This window comes from Geotrypetes seraphini, chromosome 3, assembly GCF_902459505.1.
Source record: "Geotrypetes seraphini chromosome 3, aGeoSer1.1, whole genome shotgun sequence".
NCBI lineage: Eukaryota > Metazoa > Chordata > Amphibia > Gymnophiona > Dermophiidae > Geotrypetes > Geotrypetes seraphini.
This window is the reverse complement of record NC_047086.1, coordinates 405117474-405142324: the sequence shown is the minus strand read 5'-3', so window position 1 is coordinate 405142324 and position 24851 is coordinate 405117474. Positions and strand designations below refer to the sequence as shown.

The window sequence follows — 24851 nt, the reverse complement described above, 5'->3', positions numbered from 1 at the left end:
GGAATCGTAACCTTCAAACCCTATAAGGCAGACCTCTTGGTCCAACGTAACTTTGGCCCATTCCGCCAGTAATGAGGCTAGCCACCCCCCTTATCTGACCGTCGAAAGGAGCCAATACCCTGTCATTGTGAAGGTCGTGAGGACTGGGGATGATCTGGCCGTGAGGCCAAGGGCTTGGCAGGGTGAAAAGGCTGCTTCTGCAAAACTCTGGACCTGGCACTGTTTGCCGCAGTATAGGAAGCACTATATGCCGACTTCCCTGGGCTATATACCTCCTGGTATCCCGAAAATGTGGCCTAGATGAAGGAGACTGAGGTGCACCTCTAGATTTATCCTCCGGTAACCTCTGAGACTTAAGAATCACCAAAATCCTTCACCAACCTATCCAGGTCCTCTCCAAACAACAACCGGCCTTTAAAAGGAAGCCGCACCAGGCATAATTTAGAGGCAGTGTCCGCTGCCCAATGCCTCAGCCTCAGGTGCCGCTTGGACACCACCGATAGAACCATCTGGTTCACCGAAGCCCTCATGATATTGTATAAGGCATCTGGCAGATAAACCAGCCGTGACTCCACATCCGGAAAATCAGGAGGGCAGAGCCCCGCCTGACTCTACCAACCTATCCATGAACAGTTGGATCCACTGCAGACAAGCATGTGCCGCATAAGAACTGCCTAAGGCCGCCTGCAGAGTCAGGGCTGCCACATCAAAGGAATACCTTACAGTAGACTCAATCTTCCTGTCCTGAGGGTCCTTCAGAGTCACACCCCCCTCAACCGGTAGAGTGGTCTTCCTAGTCAAGGCCGCTACTGTGTCCACCTTTGGAAGCCTAAACCTGTCCAGCTGCACCTGAGCCACCGGATAAAAGATACGCCTAGCCCTTGCTACCTTGAGACTTGACTCATTGCTCCGAGATTAACTCCTGCATGGCCTCATGAATCAGAAAGGTTTTAGGAGGCCTCCTAGTGCTGGCCATAAGAGGATTGGGCACGACCCCCGCTCCTGTGTCCGGCTGAGAAATAATAAAGGCATTCCATTGCCTTAGAAATAAAGGCTGCCAGCTCCTCCTTATGGACCAGGTGCAATGCCGAAGGATCGTCCGCCTGTTCCCAACTCGTCTAATTCTATGTCCTGCACAAATCATCAGCCTCGGGCACCCTTCACCTCTTGGCCCCTTTCTGACCCCTCCCCCCCAAACACACATAGCAATCTGTGGTTGGGCCAAAGATACCTGGGCCAAGTCACCCCCCTCCATCTGGGTTTGCTGTCTGCTGCAAAAAAGCCTTATGTAGCAGAAGCATAAACTCCGGAGAAAAGTGCCCAAAGGCAGCAAGCAAATCCGAAGCCGCTGCTCCCTGTGCTAACACCTCCCCCCAGCCGCCACCAAAGTGCTCGGCTGTACTTCCATCGCCGCCAAGACTCAATCCTTCGCCGGCCCTGCCTTCTTCTCCCCAAGCGCATCCTTCGCACGGGGAGGTAGTGCACCCTCCGGTGTCAGCAGAGCCGCCGCTGCGTCCCCTGCACAGCCGGCAAAACACACCCCTCCAAAGCAGCGCTTTACCACTTCTGCCATGCCTCTCTTGGCTTTCTCACCCACACACCCAGGCAAAAAAATTAGCAGCGCTACTAACATGCCTCCTGCTCCCGCATGGCCAATTCCAGCACAATAGTACCAACGCTGTGCCGGCTACCTGGTCTGGGCCTGACGGCTGGGGGGGGGGGATTCTTTTGGGAAAGAAACCCTCCGGACCAAGGAAATCCTGTACTTCACAGGTGGTGAGGGTGGGTAAGGGATCAGTCGGAACTAAAATCTGTCAACACCCCAGAACTCAACTGAACAACAGGCAAAATCAGCCTTTCTGAACAGGAGCCACTGGAATAGCAGCCATCCAACCTGCTAAAGATAGAACATACTAACTGGCGAGGAGGGACTCCATCCAAGATATATGCCTAAGAGTCAGTTCTCTATCTCCACCTGCTGGTAGATGTATGCTATCCCACTAGTCTCTCGATTCATCTACTGCCGGTGCTAAGGAAACTTGAACTTGGAGCCAAATCAGAGGGCTGGTCCTGGGTTCAAGGGTGTTGCATCAGCATGGACTCCACTAAGGGAGAGCTATCCTCTCACCCCAATACTGCTCAGGTACTAGCGATACTAGTATCCCAGAGGCCCTGGCATCATGCTTTGAAGAGGTATTTAGTGATGCTTCTTCATTTCCACTCAATGCCTAACCCAACAGGGCGCTACCACCACCCATGGAGGCAGTATGGCCTCAGTATCCAATCCAGCAGCTATGGGGACCAAGGTCAATGGACTGGACTTAAGGGTGCCAAAATGTTTCATGCGCTGCAGCTCCTCTTCAAGGTTGTTTTCTTCATTTTAGGTCAGAGTTTACAATCGAGGAAGTTCACGGCATTGCAAGTATCAATTGTGAGGGTCAGTCACAGACAGGACCTTGTCACACTGAGATCATTTTTTAAAACCACTGGGAGTTTTGAAGAACATTAGGACAAAAATATCAGCTTATGATAAATAAAGCACAACAAGGACACGCAGGTCAAAGGGGACTGTACCAAAAATAAAGGAAACATGAAGGACTGCAACACTAAGGAAAAACTAATATGGAGAAGTGGGGGAGGGGAGAAGCTAAGGCTTCATTGTACTCACACCGCAAAGGCCACAAGAAGGGCTGGAGTTTACAGAAGAGACTGCTGGTTTTGTGCAATTGAAACATGCAGCAGTATAGCTGCTAAAGGCCTCTGGCATAAACAGATCCCTGTGCTAAGTTTGTGCTGGTAGATGATGTCTCCTAAGTATAACAAGTGCAAAAAATATTGAACAAAACTTTTGGGATGTGTCAGAAGACAAAAAGCTGACATTCCTATGCCAGTTAGTGCAGTTACATTACTGCTTCGCAAATGAATTCAAAGGCACTACATTCTTTTAATGGCTACATTAGCACCTGGCTATCAATACCAATGGCTTTAGCATGTGGAAAGACCCATGTAAGGGCACACTAAGGCCATTTTTTACTGCAGCTTCATGAATGTACCCCTTAGTTACAAAGCATGGAGTCTTGCTAGTCTAGTTTTAACTGGAAGTAGATTAATTGCCCAGAGAGCACCTGAGGAAATGGGTTGGAGTCCTGGAAGGCTATAATGTAATGTGTGATCTTGCACGGTATTTGAATCTGAAATAATAAGTAAACACTGTTGGTCCATCAACAGAAGCTGATGTGCTCAGTTATTCTCCTGCTATTGCTCAGAATACACCCCAGCATCAGTGTCTGCAAGTAAGGCTGTATAGACTATTCAATTTCCATTATTCGTATTTGGTGCAACTCTACTTGCAAGCTCTTCCTTTTTTTTCTCCACTCTAACTGAAGCCAGAACTTTATATTCCAGATTCACTGTGAAGGTTAGGGACCCTTTACTATCCTACTACAACAGTGTAAAAATATCACTGGTGACAGGTAGATTTGATCAGGGCAGCAGCAGAGCGCTTTTAGAAAGAAATAGTGCACAATCAAGGTTAAAAAAAATTCAACCAACAAGAAGCTGGTGCTGTTTCCGTCTGAAACACAGATGACTCAGTTAATTTCTATAGAAGAGCAAGCAACAAAACCAGATTATACACATGTGTTCTGCATTAGACCAGAGCAGCCAGCTCCTGCTGTAAATCATTTCAGCCAATTCTGTAACATGCAATACGATAAATGACTGAGATGAAAAGGACAGCATCGCAAAAGATCATATGGTGCTTACACACAGCATTCTAGAATTTACAGGATCAGATCAGCCCCATTTTCTACCTCTTTTAATAGAGTCATATCAGTAAACAGAGATCCTCAGATTCATGCATATAGACATGTGTCCTTATGTGAGACTGAGAGTAGAATCCTCACTGTTCCTTCCTCTGCTTACTCTTTGGGTGAAATTCCAAAATATAGGAGCTGGAATCAATGGAGGAGGAAGGGCAGTGCTCCAGGGCTTGGTACTGATGGTAAAGGATGTCTACTACATAAAGCATTTGAGACAGAACACACAGGATAGAGGATGGATGTTGTCGTGTTCCTGGAGGTAGCATTTGCTAACTTCAGTGTTTTAAATAGATAGGTTTATTTCCATAGCGAATGTTATCCTTCAGAATTGGGTCTCCAACTGGCATGCGCACTTTACACCACTTCAACCCTTTTTTCAAAATGGGTTTTACACTACCCACAGCCCACCTTGTAAGGTACCTGAAACAGAAGAGACCAAAACATCATTTAAGTGGCACCAGAAAGGGAGAAAACAGAGTTCCTCTTTAAAACACTATCAGTTATCTTGGAAAGTGACCAACACATTAGGCCTATCTAGTTGGTCTTAAGGACATCAGATACATGACTTTACCACCTCCACCTTGCTCTCACCATCATTCAGTGCACTCAGGATCTCTACCTGCAGAAAAAAAGAACTCTGTGCCAACAAACTCAGACACACTATGAATTAACAGAGGTTTCAGGAATGATCCTAGCCTTAGATATTCTTGCAAGCACTGAATATTTTGAGATCTCCTCCCAGTCAAATCTGGGAACTGTTACAGCCATTGCAAAACCTTCATTCTTTTATGGCGGATTTTTGAAGGAAGTGTCACACTGTCATCTTGCTGAACTAGCCAATCTTTTTCCTTCAAATATTTCATGTGTTGACATGTCGTTGAAGCCATTCCTCCTCTCACCCACACAATATCACCTGTACCATGTACTGTCGCACAGTCTCAAAAGGGCATATGTTTACCCTTGTGCCTATCTCTTGCCAAGATATTATATTTTTGAAATTTTTGTCCTCTCCCCTTACCCCCAATGTATTTTCTATGATTATGTTCCTTTTTTTTTTTTTTGTTTCACTAGTGCAAAGTATTTGCTCCAAAATTAAGGCTTAGCAAAGATATTTTACATATTTTAGGCAATGACTTTTGGGAGAAGATCATTAAAATGTTTCCTTCCAACAACTCTCCCATGTACTTTGATCTGTGAACAGCTACAAGGAATCAAGTTCTGTGTTGAAGATCTAACCAGTTCTAGGAGAACATTCTCATCTTCCAACCATCTCATGTAACTTATTTCTTAATGCTTTTGACAATTGCAAATTAGAAGCATTTAGAGATATTTTGGGGATCAAGTAATAAATAGTAAGTGTATTAGATGAGTCAGCTCCTATTAAAGAAAAATCCATAAAAATTAGATTAATTTCTGGTATACTGAGGAACTGAGGATTGAAAAACAAAAATGCAGACAGTTAGAAATCTATATAAATTGCATATTTCAACAGCTAAAAAAAATTCAGTATACTTCTGAAACAGGTAAAAATAATTCTAAAAAGTTTTTTCAATTTATGCATAATCTAACTGTGTACACGAGCCACTTGTTGGAGGTATGTGCACTTAGTGGGTCTCCTGCCCCCTTCCTCCTTAATAGCCACCACAGATCCCATGCCCTCCTTCCTGCCCACCTCCCTCCGCCAAACCAATACGGAAGGCTTCCCTCCGATGTCAGAGCTGATGTCGAAGGGAAGCCTTCTAGGTCAGCGGGAGATCCAAGTTACCTTCTTCCAGGTGGGCTGCTCCTTCCTGCCTTCAGTGGCTCTTGTACGCCTGGAAGCCGTCTCTCTTATGTCAGAGCTGACATCAGAGGGAAAGGCTTGTGATCAGCCACATGCACAATGTAAGAGCTGCTGCCCATATCCCTGCAACAAGTGCTGCTGAAGGCATAAAGGAGCAGCCCAGCTGGATGGCCCTGGAGCGAACAAGTAAGGAAGAGAGGGGACATGATCTGGGACAAAGGGAAAAGGGGGGGGGAGCATGAATTTGGGACAAAGTCTGGAAGGCAGGGAGGGAGCATGAACTTGGCACACAAGGGAGGGAGGAAGGGAATAGAAAGAACTGTTGGGCACGGGTGTGTGACTGAGAGGGAAAGAGATGGTGCACGTGGGGAAAGGAAGAAAGGAAAATTGGGCAGAGAGGAGCGAGGTAGAGATGCATGGGGAAGAGAAGGATGAGAAGGATAAATGTTGGATATGGTGGTTGAGAGAGAACAGAGCGACAGATTGAAGGGTATGCAAGGTGGAGGAATGCTGAACATAGTGATGTGGCATGGTGCTGGAGAGGAGTGATAGAAGGAGAAATGGGCATGGGGCTGGTTGAGCAGTGGTGAAAAATGCTTCACATGATCCGGGGGACGAGAGAGGGAGAAATGTTGGATGTGGCAGTAGGAGTGGGAGAGATGCACCCTGGGAGCTGGGAGACAAAACTATTTTTACAGTAACTCTCAAGCAACCAAAAATTACAGTTATTCGGCATCCACCAATCACCATGGGTGCCAGATAACTGAGAGTTTACTGTATTTCAAACATTTCCAGCACTTCAAAAAGAAACATGTTCCAAACTATGGGATTGGAGCAATACCTTCAAACATATGACATTTCAGTTTTTGGAGCTTTTTGGAATTTCAGATAAAGGATCTAATACTTATATTAAGTTTGAGCCTGTTGACACAGACCCAGTGTTCGATTTGATCCTAATCAGCTGGCAATGTAAGTTCTAGAAGTATGCCGTCTGCAAACAAGTCTAGGAGCTGCCCTGTATGTTAAAACAATATAGGCAATGGAGGGGGGGGCAGCCCTGAGGAATTCCACATGGAGATGTGCCCAAAAAATCTCACGCAGGGTCTCAACTCTCTTGGGATCTTCTCTGCATTGGAGAACAGAGTTCACAATTAAGAGACCTTTTGATTAGGTTCAAAGCACTATAAGTCTCACATGTGACCTCGGCCCGTTGAGAACGTGTTACTCCAAAGCAGAATTCAACTTGAAACTTAAAGACATTGGTGGAAAAATAACCAAAGTGAATTTGCAAATAAAAAACCAAAAACTGGTCTTAGAGATATTTGGAGTATTGAGATCAAGCACCAAATTTCTGCGTCTCAATGGTCAAGAATTTGGACTTGGAGGATGAGATGTACAATGTCGGCATCTATGAAACAAACATGGTTTTTTTCTGTTACATAGAGCATTCTGGACCCCAGTTCGTTTACAAAAGTTAGATAGCTCTAAGTCAAATAGATGCTGGCATTGTCATTTCGAAGCAGGGACTTTAGATCATTTATTGTTCTATTGTCCGTTTATTTTGGAATTCAATATGGGGCCAAATTAATTGTCTGTTGGAAAATCCAGTGGCATTGTCTTATGAAACGGTATTATTTGGCATGGTCATGAGGGCTAAAAGCCAAATATCATCTAAAAACAACGGGCTTTTATTAATAATGACCGGAGTCGCCATACAACAAATTACAAGCAATTGGAAGAATTGGAAAAGGCTTAATTATAGTTTTTGGGGTGTCAGGTCAAAAGCGCGCCGGGACAAAGGCGCGCCCAGACAATTGAGTGCAGCGTGGAGGCACGTGCCGCTCTAAATTACTGTTTTTAGGGCTCCGACGGGGGGGCGTGGGGGGGAAACCACCCACTTTACTTAATAGGCATCGCGCTGCGTTGTGGGGGAAAAGTTTTTAGGGAAAAAGTTCAGTTTACAGTAAAATGTGGAGGGTTACAACCCCCCATACCGCCGGCGCAATGTCTATTAAGTAAACTGGGGGGGTTCCCCAACAGCCCCTAAAAACTGTAATTTTGTGCGGCGCACACATCCGCGCTGCGCTCAATTGTCGGCACGCGCTTTTGTCTTTCGCGCCGTTGTCTATGAACCATTTTTGGTGGATTCACTGTGTCATATGTACAAAATGGAAAGGACATTGGTCATTCAGAAAGGGAATTTTAAGAGGTTTCAGGAGATTTGGGAATCATTAGCAAAATATTGTAACGTTTAGTGTTTTTCCCTTTAAATATGCACATCCGGGTGGGGGGAAGGAATTTTGAATAATTGATATGGGGTGATTATAGATATTTTATGTATGGATATTGTGATTGTTTAGGGGGGAGGAGGATATAATTCTGAAATGGATATTATAAGATTATTAAGTGTGAGATATGGATATAAATTGTTTGTATTTACTGTGACACTTATAGTAAGTATTGAAAATAATAAAGAATTGGGGAAAAAAAAAAACCCAGCTCCATTTTTTTCTTTTTTGGAAAAAGAAGAGTCTCGGCTGCAGAAAAGCAAAGAGAACTTTCAAAGGCTGGAAAAAAAAAACCCCCGACACTTAAAACACTATAGGGAACACAAAAAAACCCCGAAAAAAGAAAAGAAAAAGAAGAGGGACTTGGTCCTGTGCTACTCAGAAGAATGAAGGCAGGGAAGGCCACAAGAGAAAACGGCACTGAAAAGAGCAAAGCCAAACACGTCTTCTCAGCTGGCTGCTCTTGTGTGGCATGTGCACTCAGGGCTGCTCAAAGCTTCTAGAAGCATCTGCACCAGGGCTCCATTGGTGACATCAACCATCTGTCCTATTTTGTCTGTGGATAGCAGTCGTAGTCAGCCCATCAGTTTAGGCACAGGAGCACAGAAGCCGACGCATAGCTCAGTTAAAGCTTCTATTTTTTTTCTGTGCTCGAAGAGAGCAGGGTCTGGAGCTCAGCACCCTCAGATGACATATCCTGTTGTCGATGGAGGAACACCCATTGGCAGGTTGCATAATTCAGCCCTGCAATCTGTTGCTGGAGAAGTGATAAAAGCTATTAGTGTATCTGAGGTTTTTTTACAAAAAGTTTGGACACTATCCACTATTAAGAAAAGGGGTGGAGTTCCCCAAGTCTCTGAAATATGCGGCATAAAATCAATCTACTTCTTAAGATCCTGTCAAGTACTCCTGACCGATACTAGGCTTGATGGCCTTTTGGTATGACCTAGTATGGTCATTTCTTATGTATGACTGAAAAAAAAAAAAAAGCTTTATGGAATGTCCTCTAATCCTAGTATTTTCGCACTGACAATGGTCAGTCCACCTCTTTTGTAAACCGCATAGAACTGAAAGGCTTTTGCGTTATACAAATAAAAATTTATGTTATTAACCTGCTCCATTCCATGTACGGTATTGTAAACTTCAATTATAGCTCCTCTTGGTCATCTCTTTTCCAAGCTGAAGAGCTTTAACCTGTTTATTTTATTTTATTTTTAATTTCTTTATTCATTTTTTCATATTACAACAAGTGTATCAGAAAAATACATATAATCTTATAAACACACACTTGATTTTCTTTCATGAATACTTTAAGTACAATATATCATATTTATATTCATATTTTTATAATGTTTTAGATAATATATAAATCATTTAATATGTATGACAAATATAAATAAAATAACCCCCTCCCAAGTCCTCCCTTCGTATTTCAGAAACTCTAACATAATACTTGAAAATACATTAATTAATTCATACATATTGTAAGATAAATGAAATAGTACCCACCCATATCCCCACTTACCAAATCTCTTATTATGGGAAAATGTTATTAATCATTACAAAAATCTGCTAATAGTCTCCATTTAACTTTTAAGCTTTAACCTGTTTAATTTTTCATAAGGAAGATGCCCCATCCCTCAACTCTCCATGTGAACAGAAAGAAGCCACTCACCTATTAAGCGGGAATTTCTGTTTCTTCGGAGTCTTCCCCTCAGGAAGAATGGGTCTGTGGTTTGGCAGGAGACCTAAGGAAAGATTCAGAGACACTTTATTCATTCAGAACCAAAGGTGAAGGGTAAGGGTAAGCATTTCTGATGTCAAGGTCGTGCTAACCTAATAAAATCACAGCAGAAAACCCTTTAGAAAGGTTCAGGCATGATGAGTACACCAGGTAAAAATGTTCTCATAATACCACTCAATTCACATTACATACTGCATCTACGTAGAAAGGAAACTTGTTTTAGTACTCTAAGATGCTTTGTACAATATCTGGTTCTCTGCAAATGGCTTTGATAGTGTTACTCCAAGCGGTAATTAAGGCTGAATTAAACTTAAATGTGTATCTTCATACGCAATTCTAAAAACCAAAAATGCTCCAAAAACTGAATTTTTTGTAATGTTGATTACAAATGGCATTACTAATTTGTACATAAAAAGCTCACTTTTAGCATCAAAAAGGAAACCTGGCACCAAAGTCACCTTAAAGAATTTACACTGATATTACTTCTCTTACCTCACATTACCTCTGAGGTGTCGCTGGTGGCCGCAATTCAAAGTCAGTCTGCTGCAGCCCCGCAAGCTTCTCTCTGTCGCGTCCAGCTGAAGAGGAAACAGGAAGTGATATCAGCAAGGCAGGATGCGGCAGAGAAAAGCCTGCAGGACAACAGCAGGTAATGATATAAATCACTGCAGCCACCTGTGAAACCTCCATTCCAAAACCTGAAAAATTATAAACACAAAAATTCTCCGTCATGAGCATTTCAGATAAAGGATCGTGAACCTGTACCTGAAGAGCTCCCCTCTTCATGAGCTTGGGATAATTCTTCTGTTAGTCCAAAGGAAGATAAGAGCCCCTCTCCTAACAGAACTTCCATCCAGACCCAGAAAGTCCACCAGTAGAGAACAGTCATACATAAATACAGAAAACACAGAATATCACAGCAGAAAAAGATCATACAGCCTTTCCAAGCTAGGTGTGTTCTTTCCCTTGAACCTATAAGATATCTCGATCAGAGGTCCAATTCCCACGGATGAGGAAGTTTTGCGGCCCATCTGCATATTCTTCCCAGCGTCTTCTAAGGCAACTCCCAGGTTCACCCTGATCCATTTGGGCCTCTGCTCCTGCTGCCTAGCACCTGACCATGCATCCACAGGTTGGCATTTAATCAAGAGATGTCTCTTCGGTTTCTTTTTCACAATATACATGCGCTAGATTTTGGCATTGCTGGTGGCAGCTTCTTTTTAGTTTCAACTTTGTAAGTCACGTTGTTTGAAGTTTTAAAATGCTTCATCTTTTCAATTTTTGAATTGATTTGTCATCAATTTGAATTTTTTTTTTTTTTCAAATTCTTTATTCATTTTTCCATCTAACATCAAGAACACAATATTACATCATTTAAAACCCTATAAACAACTCTGTATTTCTTTTAACATCTTCTTAAAAACACATTTACACCCTCCCCTCCTCCCCAAACATTTCAATCAAAAATTTCATATATTATCAATTGATCAAACCTTAATATAACTTTATACCTTCTCCCCTCCCCCCTATGTGCAAGTGTACCTTCAATGAATAATGGTGTCTAATCATTGCAATAACTTGTCAATGGCCCCCAAATATTTTTAAAACTAGTATTTTAGCCTGTTACATCAATGGGTGCTAGAATATATGTCTGTGTGTCTTTATTTCTGTCTCTCTCTCCCTCCCGCTGCCTGTCTCTCTCCCTGGCCCCCTTTGTCTGTCTGTCTTTCTGTGTTCTCCCTGCCCCTGTGTCTTTCTTCTTTTCTTTCTGTCTCTCTCCCTGCCTCCTATGCAGCAGCATTTCTCTCCCACCACTTCCCTGTGCAGCAGCCACAGCAGCATTCTCTCCCCCTCCATTTCCCTCCCCCCCACTTCCCTGTGCAGCAGCATTTCTCCTACCCCCTCCTTTCCCTTCCCGCGGTCTGACCGGCTCCCTTAGTCCCTTCCCCCCCTTACCTTCCCGCGGTCCCGACAAACCTTCCGATTCCAGCAGCGTCTGCAGCACTCTACACACGCTGCTTCGGGGCCTTCTACTGCCCAGCAAATCAGGGCAGTAGAAGGCCCCGAAGCAGCGTGTGTAGAGTGCTGCAGACGCTGCTTGAATCGGAAGGTTTTCAGGACCCGCAGACCTTGCCGGACCCGAAGCGAGCTAGGGTTTTTATCCTTCAGATGGCAAGAGCCGCCGCGGCCGACAGGCTCCGCGCCGCCGCCTGCGGGTCCTTACAGCGCACGGAAAATGGGAGCACGCAGGTGGGAGTGCGCATGCATGCTTAGGGCAACTGGAATGCGCTTCCAGAGGGCATAATAGGGCAGAGTACAGTACTGGGGTTTAAGAAAGGATTGGACAATTTCCTTTTTTTTTTTTTAAATTTTTATTTATAAATTTTCCATTCTTACAATATCTGAATCATAGTAAATATTATTAATTATTACATATCTAGTATATTATCATTAATAATTCATAGTATTTAAAATATAATATGATAAAGATTATACAATAACATAAAAATATAAATCCCTCCCTTTTCCTGCTGGAAAAGGGGATAGAAGGGTATAAATAGAGGATTACTGCACAGGTCCTGGACCTGTTGAGCCTCCGCGTGAGCGGACTTCTGGGCATGATGGACCTCAGGTCTGACCCAGGAGAGGCATTGCTTATGTTCTTATTATATTAGATATGACATATGATGTGATTACAATATTCTCTCTATCCCTTCCTCTTTATCTTAATTTCCCTTCTTATCCTTCAGTTCAGTCTCTTTTTTTTCTTTCTCTCTTGTCCTCTGTATCGTCGTCATCCCCCCGTCCACTCCCCCACCTTTCTTTCTGGCTCCCTGGCTTCTCCATCAGCTAGAGGGAGCAGTTTTCTCAGCAGTTGAGTTACTTGCCGGATCAGGCGCTTCTCTTTCCTCTTCTAGCCCTGTCCTCAGTCCATCCTTTCCCAGCACAGCCTAGAAACAGAGAGGCAGGGACACGGTCGCTGGAGACACTGTGGCTCGCTGCCACTTTCCTTCACGTCATCTTCCGCCACGGCCTGTAGCCGCCGACAGCCGCCTCAGGGGATTCTCGCGCATGTGCACTCCTACCTGCGGTGCCCTACAGCGCACGGAGAACGGGAGCACGCAGGTGGGAGTGTGCATGTGCACTTAGGGCTTTATTATATTAGACTAGTCTTTAAGCCCGTTACATTAACGGGTGCTAGAATAGATGTGTGTGTCTTTATTTCTTTCTTTCTTTCTTTCTTTTTCTCTCTCTCCTCTTGACCGCTTTCTGTCTCTCTCTTTCCTCGGCTGTCAACCATCACCCCTTGCCTGTTCCACCTGTCCAGCAGTAGGCCTTCTCCCTTCCTTTTACCTCCCCCTGTCCAGCAGCACTCCTTACCTGCTCCCCCTGTCCCTCTTCCCTGCTCCCCCTGTCCAGCTTCTTCCCTGCTCCGCAGTCATTATTCCCTGCTCCCCCTGTCCAGCAGCACTTCTTACCTGCTCCCCCGTTCCTCTTCCCTGCTCCCCTGTTCCTCTTCCCTGCTCTGTCTGTCCAGCAGCACTCCTTCTTTTCTCCTCCTGACCCTCTTCCCTGCTCCCCCTGCCCAGCAGCATTCCTTACCTGTGTCTCTCTTTCTCCTTAGTGTTTTGTTATTTTTTAAAATCTGTCTCTTTAGCCCCCTGTCCTTCTGGGAGTGTCTGTGTGTCTCTGTCGTTGTGCATTGTTGTTTGTTTGTTTTTTTAAATCGATGTTTAGCTCCTGATCCCCTCTATTTCCATGGCAAGCCCTCGCGGATGTGAGGGCCGTTTTGTGGTGCCGGATCTGGCGGCGCCGTGTAGGTCGGAAGACGGGCCTCAGCGTTTTGTAGGTCCGGGTCTGGCGTCGCCGTGTAGGGCGAAAGCGGGAGGCGGGGCCTCAGCACCGGCCGGGCGGCTTGCGCCGCCGGCCCCCAGTAGCTCGAGGCCGGCGGTGGACATGGCTTCCGTTGCATGGTGGAGGAGGAACATCGGTGACGTACAACCCGCGCATGCACACTAAAAAAAACGCGACAGCTCAGGGAACACGATTTTTTTAGTGCGCATGTGCGTCCTACCATTTTATTATATTAGATTATTATAACTCCCTTTTGGTATGGCAATTACTCTTTCCATTTCGTAAATGTGGCATAACGAATTCCACCAGAAGGTATAATTTAGTCTACTGTAATTTTTCCAATTACTGGTAATATGTTGTATGGCAACTCCAGTCATGATCAATAAAAGTTTATTATTACTTGATGAAATTTGACTTTTTGTTCTCATTGACATCCTGAACATTATTGTATCATATGATAATGCTACATGGTTTTCTAATAAACAATTAATTTGAGATCAGATTGATTTCCAAAATGCCATGATACAGGGACAATAGAATATTAAATGATCTAAAGTCCCTGCATATTTTTTAACTTGAAATCCTTTTCCAGTTAATTTTGTGTGAATTCAAAGTGCCTTCAGCTCTGACCTGTAAGCATGTCCCTCCCCCTCCCCTGGGATTTTCTATCAATGGAGCATTTCTTTGCATATGATACCAACGATATTAGTTATTTATGGGCACTGGTGTTTGTTTTAATCTTTCACTGGTTTTCATTAATGTTTGTAAGTTTGGCAGCTATTTTTGGTAACTTGTTTAGAACTATAATGAAATCAATTTTTAATAGACGTCAGCCAGCCCAGACAGTATTTCCTGGCGTTTTATTTTAGGACCATACAGACATTAATCATTTATTTGGTTCTGTATGCACATTAAGTTTTTCTCAACCTCCGATCTTCTGGCTTCAAGTGCCTAACCTCTCCACACCTGATCCCTTCTCTGGGACCCACTGGTCCAGTGGTACCCAGGTGGCTGCCAAGTCCTTCTGTGCCACCCAGGACATATTCTGGGATCCAAAATGGCCAACAAGATTTCTGTATCAGCTATAAGGAATTTGGATGGGCAGGGAATCTGTAGGTTTTGTGACTGTTGGTGGAGGTGTCAGATTAGTGGAATTCACTGTTTTGGGAAATGCCAATGCAATTCTTAGGCCAGTAGCACAGCTGCCCTTATCACAGTAAGTTTGGCTGTGCTATCTGCAGTTGTGACGGCGCAAGCTACACCTCTGCCCACCCACAACCGTATTAGGCAATAACATAGGAATTTTAACGCAACAACTGCCTTTTTTAAACACAGGAAGATAGCAACGCAGTTTTGCACTGGCTGCCCCACAGTAAGCTCTGTGTTACTAAGCTATGTAAAACAGCTAAAAGGACCCCTCAGTTTGGTATGCACTTTGTATAAAACTTACTGTTTTGAGGGTGCATATTTTGCCAGTGGGCATGACTTTAGGAGCATAAACTATAATTCAACAATGTCCTGTTTGTATCAGCTACATGGCTGGTGTCAAGGGAGGCATGCTTTGCTAATATTCTTTAAACAGGTGCTTACATATCCTTATAGAATAGGCTTGAAATAGACACTTGCTCATCTGCTTATCCTAGTTGCTTGCCCTGTTATAGAATTAATTAACCTCATAGTGCCTGGATACATTCAGTTATTTGTAGTAAGATGCAAGAATAAGGGGGTCACAGTCTTTACCTGCTCTGTGCGCCATCTTGACACAAATAGTTATCTTCCAGTGTTCCTCAGTGCAAAGCTGTGTGACACGTCGGGGCAGCATCCCTCCATCTGAACGGATAAACTGACTTAGAAGCAGGACATCCTACAGAGAAAAGAAAAGTGGAGGTCTGAGCTTCTTATGCTGTGAACAGATATGATGGAACTGTGACATAACTTCACCGGTATACCACAGACCCTGTGGAGGTCCATATTTAAAGGTTTGTTCAAACAAATTTTAGAGTCATCTGGGCAAACCCTTACAATTACCATTTGCCCCTTGTCTCAGAGAATACATTTTGTCAATTTATTCAAATGCAAAGGAGAATAGAAAGATTAGTTTCTTACCTCGCTAATTTTTCTTGTAGATGTGTCTGAAAAGGTATTATGGGATATAAATAAAGCTTTATTATTAGTAGTAGTCCTGAACACTAGGGTTATGCGTCTGAACCCACAAGTACCTTGCAGAATGCTTTCAATCACCTTTGAATTATGCCTCCTTCCCAGGGAGCTGCTCCTGCCCTCTCAGTTTCTACAAAAGCAATCAAGTAGCACTGTAATGGCACACATACCATATATATTCAAATCTAATCTAATCTTCCATTTGTGAGTCGCACAAACCTATACAAGCTCAAGGAAGTTGGAAAGTAGTAGGGGACGGGGGCATGGAGAAGCAAGAGGAGGGACTTAGAAGAGGGGGTGTTATACAGAAGCTGAAAGTTAATTGTCAAAGAGGTAGGTCTTCAGGTTTTTTCTGAATGTGGTGTAGTTTTGTCTCTTTCCTGATTGCTTCTGGTAGGTCATTCCAGGTTTTTACACCCAGATAAGTTAGCATAGAGTGGAAAATTCACTTGTAGTTGAGGTATTTTGTGGATAGCAGGTTTAGTTGGATTCTGTTAAGGATTCTTTTTGATGTCGATTAAACAGTAGAGAATAATTGGATGAGGGGGCTGCTGAGCTTCCGTATAGAATCTGGATACATGCCGTTTTGAAAATTATTCGGGATGATATTGGGAGCCAGTGTAGTTGCCTGATGAAGGTTGTGATTGAGTCATATTTCTTTAATTTGTAGATAAGTCTAACGCTGTGTTCTGGATGAGCTGCAGTTTGTGGATAGGAGTGGTGTTGCTGCCGAGGTAGGCGGAGTTGCAATAGTCCAGATGAGGTAAGACCATCATCTGAACAATCAGAGGAAAGTGATGTGGGTGGAAGTATGGTCTTGTGAGTCGCAGTTGACGCATAGTGTAGATGTTTTTTTTCCGAAGGGCCGTGACCTGTTCGGGCCACCGCGGGAGCGGACTGCTGGGCGGGATGGACCTATGGTCTGACTCGGCGGAGGCACTGCTTATGTTCTTATACTCAATGGGAAACCAAGGTGGCAAGGGAGCCCCTTCTGATGACTCAGACAGGCCGTGACCTGTTTGGGCCGCCGCGGGAGCGGACTGCTGGGCGGGATGGACCTATGGTCTGACCCGGCGGAGGCACTGCTTATGTTCTTATGTTAGAGATTTGAGGTTCCATTGTGAGAGTGTCATTTAAGATGCAGCCTAGTACCTTGGTGGATTTTTCCACTGTGTGAGTGATGCCTGATGAAAGAGTAAGGTTAGATATGACATTCTGTTGTGTGGAAACTAATGGCTTTGGTCTTGGTGGCGTTCAGTTTCAACTTGTTTGTTGCCCAGGTTTGGATTTTATCTATATTGTTTGAGATTTTTTTAGCAATATTAGGATGGTTATTGGGATGAGGAGGAGGAGGAGGAGGATGTCGTCGGCATAAGATAGTACAGTTTTGTCTTCCATTTTGATGTGTCCCAGCGAGCTCATGAATAAATTGAATAGGATTGGGGATAATGGGGAACCTTGTAGGACACCACAGAATGCCTTCCAAGGGTTGGAGTGAGTATACTTCTTGCTTTTTGACCATGTATTCACGATTTTGTAGGAAGTCGGTGAATCATTTCAGTACAGTCCCTGTTATTCCGATTTCCGAGAGTTTGGTTAGGAGTACCGTATTTTCATGCATGTAACGCGCGCATTATACACGATTTTACAAACCGAGTATAACCATGCGCGTTATATGTGTGAGCGCGTTTTACAAATTTTTTTTTCAGTGCGATCCGGCATCCCCCCTGCGAACCGGCATCCTCCCCCCCGCTCGCGTCACCCCCCCTCCCCCGCGATCCTACATCCCCCCAGCACCGCAAAGACATCGGTCGCTTACCCGATTGGGCACCGGCACCAGCACCAATGCACAGGACGTGCCAGTGCCCGAAGATCGCTCTCTCCGAGATTCTGAATCTGAGAATCTCGGAGAGAGCGAGACCAGAAGGCTTTGAGCATGCGCAAATGCTCAAAGCCCAGTCCAGCCCGGCACAGGGAAGAGGGAGGATCTCCCTCGCACCGCCCAGCCCAGCCCAGCCCAACGAGGGAGGATCTTCGGGCACTGGCACGTCCTGTGCATTGGTGCTGGTGCCCAATCGGGTAACCAATGTCTTTGCGGTGCTGGGGGGGATGTAGGATCGTGGGGGTGACGCGAGCGGAGGGGAGGATGCCGGTTCGCAGGCCAGAAGAGGGAGTAAGCGGGAGTGGCGGGAGGAGGTTATAGCAGCATGCGCGGTATACGCGTGTGCGTGCTATATAAAAAATTTTTTACACAAATGGTTTGGACCCGCGCGCTTTACACATGTTATACACATATGCGCGTTATATGCGTGAAAATACGGTAATTGGTGATCCACTGATTCGAAGGCTGCAGATATATCAAATTGGAGTAATATTGCCCGATGACCCGAGCTTAGCAACTGTTTGATTTTAGTGATTAGAGTGATGAGAAGGAGCCCAGTGCTGTGCTTTTTTCGGAAGCCTTATTGGGATGTGTGAAGGCAGGAGTGTTGCTCCATGTATGAGGCTAGCTGCCTGCTGACATGGGACTCAAGGATTTTAGTGAGGATCAGAATGCCAGCAATTGGTCTCTAGTTAGATGCTATGGAGAGGTCTGCTTGGGCTGTTTTCGGTATAGGGGTTAAGGCTATTTTACCCATTTCTTAGGGTAGGTGCCCTTGGTTCAGGGAACTATTTAGCAGATTGGTGAGCCAGTTATATGATACAGAGCTGCTGAAAGAAGGTATGGAGGACAGTTGTCTAGGGGGCTGCTTCGTAAGGCTAGCTTTGATATTAGTTTATTGGTATCAGGGATGGAAAGGTTAGTGAATGAAGAGTTTTCTTTTTAAACACGCTTTTAATCTTTAACTATGCTTAAAGTTCATTTTAGTCCTTTTTTATTTATTTACTCTCCCCCTTCCCTATTGTTCTTTCCATTCATGTCTTCTCTTATATTCTAATAAATACAATTGTAGTTCTGCCCTTCTTACCTTATGTATCTGTTAGTCTGTCAGTTAAACCCATTATATTTAATGAATAAATTGGTATGTGCTTATACCTTTTTTTAAATTTGTAAATCGCTTAGTAAATAAGCGATCCATCAAGATAAAATAAAACTTGAAGTCCAGATTTGGTCTGCTTTTATGGGTTCAGTGTATTCCATAGAGTTGTGTTGGGAAGTGTTTGTTGTGGCTGACTTTGCAACTTCTGATTGGACCAATTTGACTGTGTTGAGGAAGAAATCTGCTAAGTTCTTGGGCTGAGATTTTATTAGAGTGGGTTGCAGATTCTTGGTTTGGGGGGATGTCAGTTGTCATAACAGGCAAAACAGATTTTTGCTGTCAGTTGTGTTGCTTCCTAGTTTACTGGCGTAGTAGTTTTTCTTGGTTTCGGATATACCAATAATAAAGCCCTAAGCGTGCATGCACACTTCTACCACCACCAACTTCTATCGTATCAAGCAGCCTTATGGGGCAAAGACTTAGAAAAACTAATTACTCACACAAATGACTATGGAGAATTTAGAAAACACCTAAAAACGTACCTGTTCTCGAAACACCTAGGTAACGAACCAGGACAATAGCCCCCTTCGCAATATCATTCCCAAAACTGAATTTGTAAACTGTTAACCCCCAAACACAAACTATGAATACCCCATTCAATTTATGGAATTTTTCCAATTCTTTGTAAGCCGCATGGCACTTCAAGGCCCTGCAGCATACGAACTGTTGTTATTATCATTAATATTCCCATTATCAGAAGTACACTGCTATACTCTGTAATTCGCTGTATGTACAGTTTCTCTTTATTGTAAACCGCCTAGAAGTCGCAAGATTGTTGGCGGTATATAAGAATAAAGTTATTATTATTATTATTATTACCTCTGTGATCCGTAGCTCCGTGGAAGTGTTCGACGCATTCAGCGGTTTGTTTGCGGCGGACCCTTTTCCTTTAGTTTCGGCGGGTGGCAGCAGCGGCGGATCAGAGTGTGTGTGTGTTTGAAGCAGCAGTAGGCCAGACGGTAGGTAGCTGCAGCGGGGGCCAGTACGGTGGGGGAGGGGGCGTTAGGCTTCGGCGCTGGAGGGAGGCAGGCAGGCTGGCTTTAGCGTAGCAGATAGGAAGGAAGGGAGGTAGGCTGGCTAGTTTTGGGGGAGGGGGTGGGACAAAGGCTGGAAGGCAGTGAGGAGGGCCATAGGAAGGAGCACTGGGGGCACTAAGGACATGTGAAGGGGTACTAAGGACATAGGAAGGAAGCACTGGGGCACTAAGGACATGGGAAGGGGCACTAAGGACATGGGAAGGAGGCAATGGGGGCACTAAGGACATAGGAAGGAGGCACTGGGGGCACTAAGGACATAGGAAGGGGCATTAAGAACATGGGAAGGGGCACTAAGGACATGGGAAGGAGGCACTGAGGCACTAAGGACATGGGAAGGAGGCACTGGGGCACTAAGGACATAGAAAGGAGGTACTGGGGGGACTAAGGACATAGAAAGGAGGTACTGGGGGGACTAAGGACATAGGAAGGAAGGAGGGAATAGAAAAGGACAATTGTTGGGCCTCAGTATAGAAAGCGGCCAAGGAGAGAGACAGAAAGACAGACAGACACATCTGCTCTAGCACCTGTTAATGTAACGGGCTTAAACACTTGTTGTCTTTATATTTATTTATGGCTGCTCTCCATTGTGTTCTGGTGTCTTGTTTTTCCTCCATTTCCTCTCTACAAGTCTGCATAGTTGTTTGTCTAGTCTTAAGGACTCTGTAAACCAGGGTGAAGTTTGGTTTGATTTTATTATGCGCGGGTGGAGGGGGTTTACGGTATCTAGGGTTTTGGCTATGATTTTGCTCCAGTTGGTTATCATTGAGGCAATGTTATTCATGGGAGGAGGGAGAGATTTTAAGACCATGTTACAGAAGAAATCAGATCTTGTTTTCTTGCGGACTAGCCTTGTGTCTTTGGAGTTTAGGTCTATGTCAGTTAGGTTTAAGCAGAATTCTAGGAGAAAGTGATCTGTCCATGGGACAGGGGACCATTTGGCCCTATTGACTAGGTATGGGGAAGAGGATGCTAACAGGTATAGGGTATGGCCTTTCTCATGGGTGGGGCCTGAGGGTATGATTGTGATTTGGCATTCCTCAAGTAGTCTTGAGTTTAGTGACTTTATTTTCTGCAGATTCAAGGGATATGTTGATATCACCGAGTATGATTAGTTTGTCATGTTGGCAAGTGAGGTGTGTTATTATTTCCATCGATTTTGTGATGGAGTCTGAATTAATTTTAGGGGGGGTCTGTAGAGGAAGAGAATTCCGACGTTCTTGTGTGGAAGGTTGAGCTCACTTTCGAGCTTGCAGGTGAAGTATTCTAGGTCAAGTTGGGAGCTTGAGTCTGCCTCGGTGACAGTATATGAGTTTTTGTAGATTATTGCCAGGCTGCCTCCACGTTTGAGCTTGCTGGGAAGATGAAGTCAGAAAGCAGATGAATCAGATAATTGCTGGGTGAGGGGTTCATACCATTCCTATCTATTGGTGAAGATATTATCAAGGAAGAACCTAATCTCTGTCATTAATAGAATCTAAGAAATTGGAAGGAGGTTGGGTTTCTAAAAGTTTTTTGCCCCAGCAGTGGAGAAAAGAGCTGGGGTTGCCATTTTAGTTAATAGGAAATGTACAGCTGATTTTCATATGATTGCTTCGGACCCTTTGGGTAGGTGGGTACATGTTAAAATGGGCATGGGAAATACTACCCTGGACTTGTTTAATGTATATGCTCCAAATACAAGTCAGATGGAGTTTAAAAAAAAATTACAACAGTTAGTATTGCCACTGGCTGCTTCTAATTTAGTGGTGGCTGGAGATTTCAATGCTGTAATGGATCCAATTATTGATAAAAGACCAAGTAAAATTATAAAATCATTAGGGTTAGTTAATTTGGTACAATCTTGTGATTTAATAGATATATGGCGTAGTCTTCATTTTAATGATGGAGAATTTCAGCAAATAATAATAAACCTTTTTTTAATAATGATGGGAGTTGCCATTCAGCATATTACCAGGAATTGGAAAGATTTTACTAGACTCAATTGCACCGTTTGGTGGAATTCAATATGTCATATTTATAAAATGGAAAGAATAATTGCTATACAGAAGAGGAATTATAACAACTTTAAAGATTTGGGGGCCATTGATTGCATATTCTAGACACCTTTCTATGTATAAGAGTATAATTACAGTGTTCTCCCCAGGGCTTTTTAACCGGGCGGTCCGCCCAGCTAATTTAGATTACCGCCCAGCTGTCATCTATCAGGAATCCTGCTGTTGCAGCTGCTCAACATAAAAAAATTCCCCCAAAATACCATCTCTCACCGGCTTGGAGATGCGAACTCATGCTTCGGGGCTCTAAGGTATGCGTGCCGGATTCCCTCTGAAACCGGAAGTTACGTCCCGGGGCGGGGGGGAAAGAAGAGAAGGGAAACCGGCACGCACACCTTAGAGCCCCAAAGTATGAGTTCGCTACGGGCTAAGGCAGGAGACAGGCAGGAAACTGGTTAACGACGGATGGAAACTTACAACTTGCTTTGGGCCTTTCTCGCTGCCGGGTCCTGCCTACTTTCTGTTTCCACGAAGGCAGGACCCGGCAACGAGGAAGGCCCGAAGCAAGTTGTAAGTTTTCATCCTTGCTGACCTATGCCTAATGACGCAAAAAAAGTCACGGTGCAAGGGAAGCCTCCCCTTCTCTAGCTTGGAAACTTCACCGCAGCGCAGGATGCCTATGGTGCAGGACAGGACACTGAACAAATCAGACCTCGCACTCTCTACCACACTGTCCCACACCTACGTTGTAGCAAACAAGGAATCTCCGGGAGCTCGAGTAGGTGACGTCATTGTGCGAGGGGGGTTGCCGGTAGTAGAAGTCAGGTGGACTGGTCTGGCCTTGTACTTATAGGGGTGTGAGTGACATATTACTCCATGATTGATATTACTGATTACTAGGTTTCAAAGGGCCAAAATTCATTTGTGGATATGTTTTGATATTATTTTATATTTAGTAATTTGTTACAGGAAAAAATGTGCAGGTACAGTAGTACCGTGGTATTTTTTCCCCCCAGGATTTGAAGTTACTGTAAAGTTATTTAAAGTTTATTTAGCTCTTGTTAGCATAGTAATTGTGAATCATTTCTAACCAAAATTTGTATGTCTACTCAGTAAACAGGGATGTTCAAGATGCTGAGTGCACAAAAAAAAAAAAAAGAGGGAGAGAAAACTTAAAAAATGGTGAACTTGTGTCATATGAATATAAAGGAGTGAAAAAGCTAATATAAGGGGCCTGTATGCAAAAACTTAAATAGCTATGTGTAGAAAATAGCTCGGTTTGCATCTTGGAGATAAGGATTTTTAAAATTGAAAATGCAAAATTATGCCAAAATTTCTGGGATGCGGTCATTCGTCCCTCTTCCTCCCAGCAGGTCTACCATCTCTCCTTCCACCTAGGTCCAGTCAGTGGAATGCTTTTTTATTTGGGGGCCCAAAAGCACTGCCCAGGCTCCACCCCAGACCTAGCCACCGTACTAATAATAGTACTAATTGTAAATGCCATTTCTTCCATTCATTTTTCACATACACACAATATAATCTTATTAATAATACATAATGGTAACCACAAAATTAAACTACACAAAGCACACTCTTTTACCCCTCCCCACCTTGCACAGCATTTCTTCCTTTCTCCTCCACCCCCATGTGCTATGTCCACCATCTCTCTCTCATTCCTTCCCTTGCTGTAAAGGAAGTGAGGAAAGAAAGATAGAGGGATCCAGGATATATTGCTCCAACTCCTTCTACTGCCACATCCAACATTTCTCCCTCTCTCATCCCCCCCGGACTGTGTACAGCATCTTTTACCCCAGTCCACCAGCCCCATGCCCAACATTTCTCCTTCTATTACCCCTCTCCAGAACCATGCGACTTCTCTTCCTCCATTCCCTCCACCACCAGGTCCAACATTCTTCCCACTGTTCCCTCTCCAACACCACATCCAACATTTCTCCCTCTCATCTTTCTCTACCTTACTCCTCTCCCACAAACATGTCCCACAATTCTCTTCCTATGCCCAACATTCTCCTTTCTTCCTTTCCCCATGTACACCATTTCTTTCCCTCACACCCATGCTCAACAATTTTCCCTTTCTATTCCCTCCTCCACCTCAGCATCTCTTTCCTTCTATCCTTCCATGCTATGTCCCAAGTTCATGCCCCTTCCCTCCCTTCCTTCTGTATCCCAAGTTTGTGCCCCCTCCCTCCTCCCTTGCTGACATTTTCTCTGCGTACAGTGTGCTTTGTGTTTTTTAAAATTTTATTGTTGGTAGATTATTTTGACTTGGTCATTTTAAAAGTAGCTCGCAAGCCAAAAAAGTGTGGGCACCCCTGCTGTAGAGCCATTTCTTATATGACTGGATGAACTATATTTATCTTTTTTTGTTAGTTGTTTAAATTCATGCAGAAATAAATGGCTAGATTGAACCTAATGACTTCATTAACGTCTTTCCCTTTTTTAAACCTCTATACCATATGAAAGAGGGCAAATATCTAATTATTCCCTTCTAGAATTGGATACTTCTTAAATTTAGTAAAAATATTCTGGCACAAGTGTCAAACCTTAAAAAAGGAAATCATATTGAGCATTGGAAAATAATAATAAACTAATAAAAAAATAGTACACATTTAGGGCTCCTTTTACTAAGTTGCGATAGTGGTTTTAGCTTGCGCTTAGCGCACACAGAATTACCACGTGCACTAGATGCTAACGCCAGCATTGAGCTGGCTTTAGTTTTCCCGCTTAGCGCAGGGGTTTCCGTGCGCTAAAAATGCTAGCGCACCTTAGTAAAAGAGGGGGTTAATTTTCCCCATCCCACCCCACCCGGCTACTTTTTCATGCCACCCGGCTGGAAAAAATTTCTGGGGAGAACACTGTAATTAGTGTGTGATTTATTTGAATCATTCCTATTGGACGGGATGGGTGGAGGTTCTTTTATGTACTTATGAATATATTAGATAAGATTGTCAAGTGATTTGTATGAGTTCTCTCTGATATAATATTATACACTTGTTGTAAGTAATGAAAATGAATAAAGAATTGGAAAAAAAAAAGCTTTCTGAAAATCTAAATACACTATAATCAACCGGCTCACCTTTATCCACATGTTTATTCACACCTTCAAAGAAGTC

General features: G+C 43.9%; 1 protein-coding gene across 1 annotated transcript in view; it reads right to left on the bottom strand.

Annotated features, from left to right (window-relative positions):
* Window positions 1-2696: 2696 nt before the first annotated feature.
* Window positions 2697-24851, bottom strand: part of MRPS18A (mitochondrial ribosomal protein S18A) — a 41478-nt gene continuing 19323 nt past the window's right edge. Inside the window, exons 4-6 of the mRNA XM_033937861.1 lie at window positions 15232-15355; window positions 9568-9640; window positions 2697-4241 (exon numbers count right to left, since the gene is read on the bottom strand). Coding sequence (XP_033793752.1) covers window positions 4097-4241; window positions 9568-9640; window positions 15232-15355 — 342 coding nt within the window. The 3' untranslated portion in view covers window positions 2697-4096. The remainder of the gene's footprint in view (window positions 4242-9567; window positions 9641-15231; window positions 15356-24851) is intronic.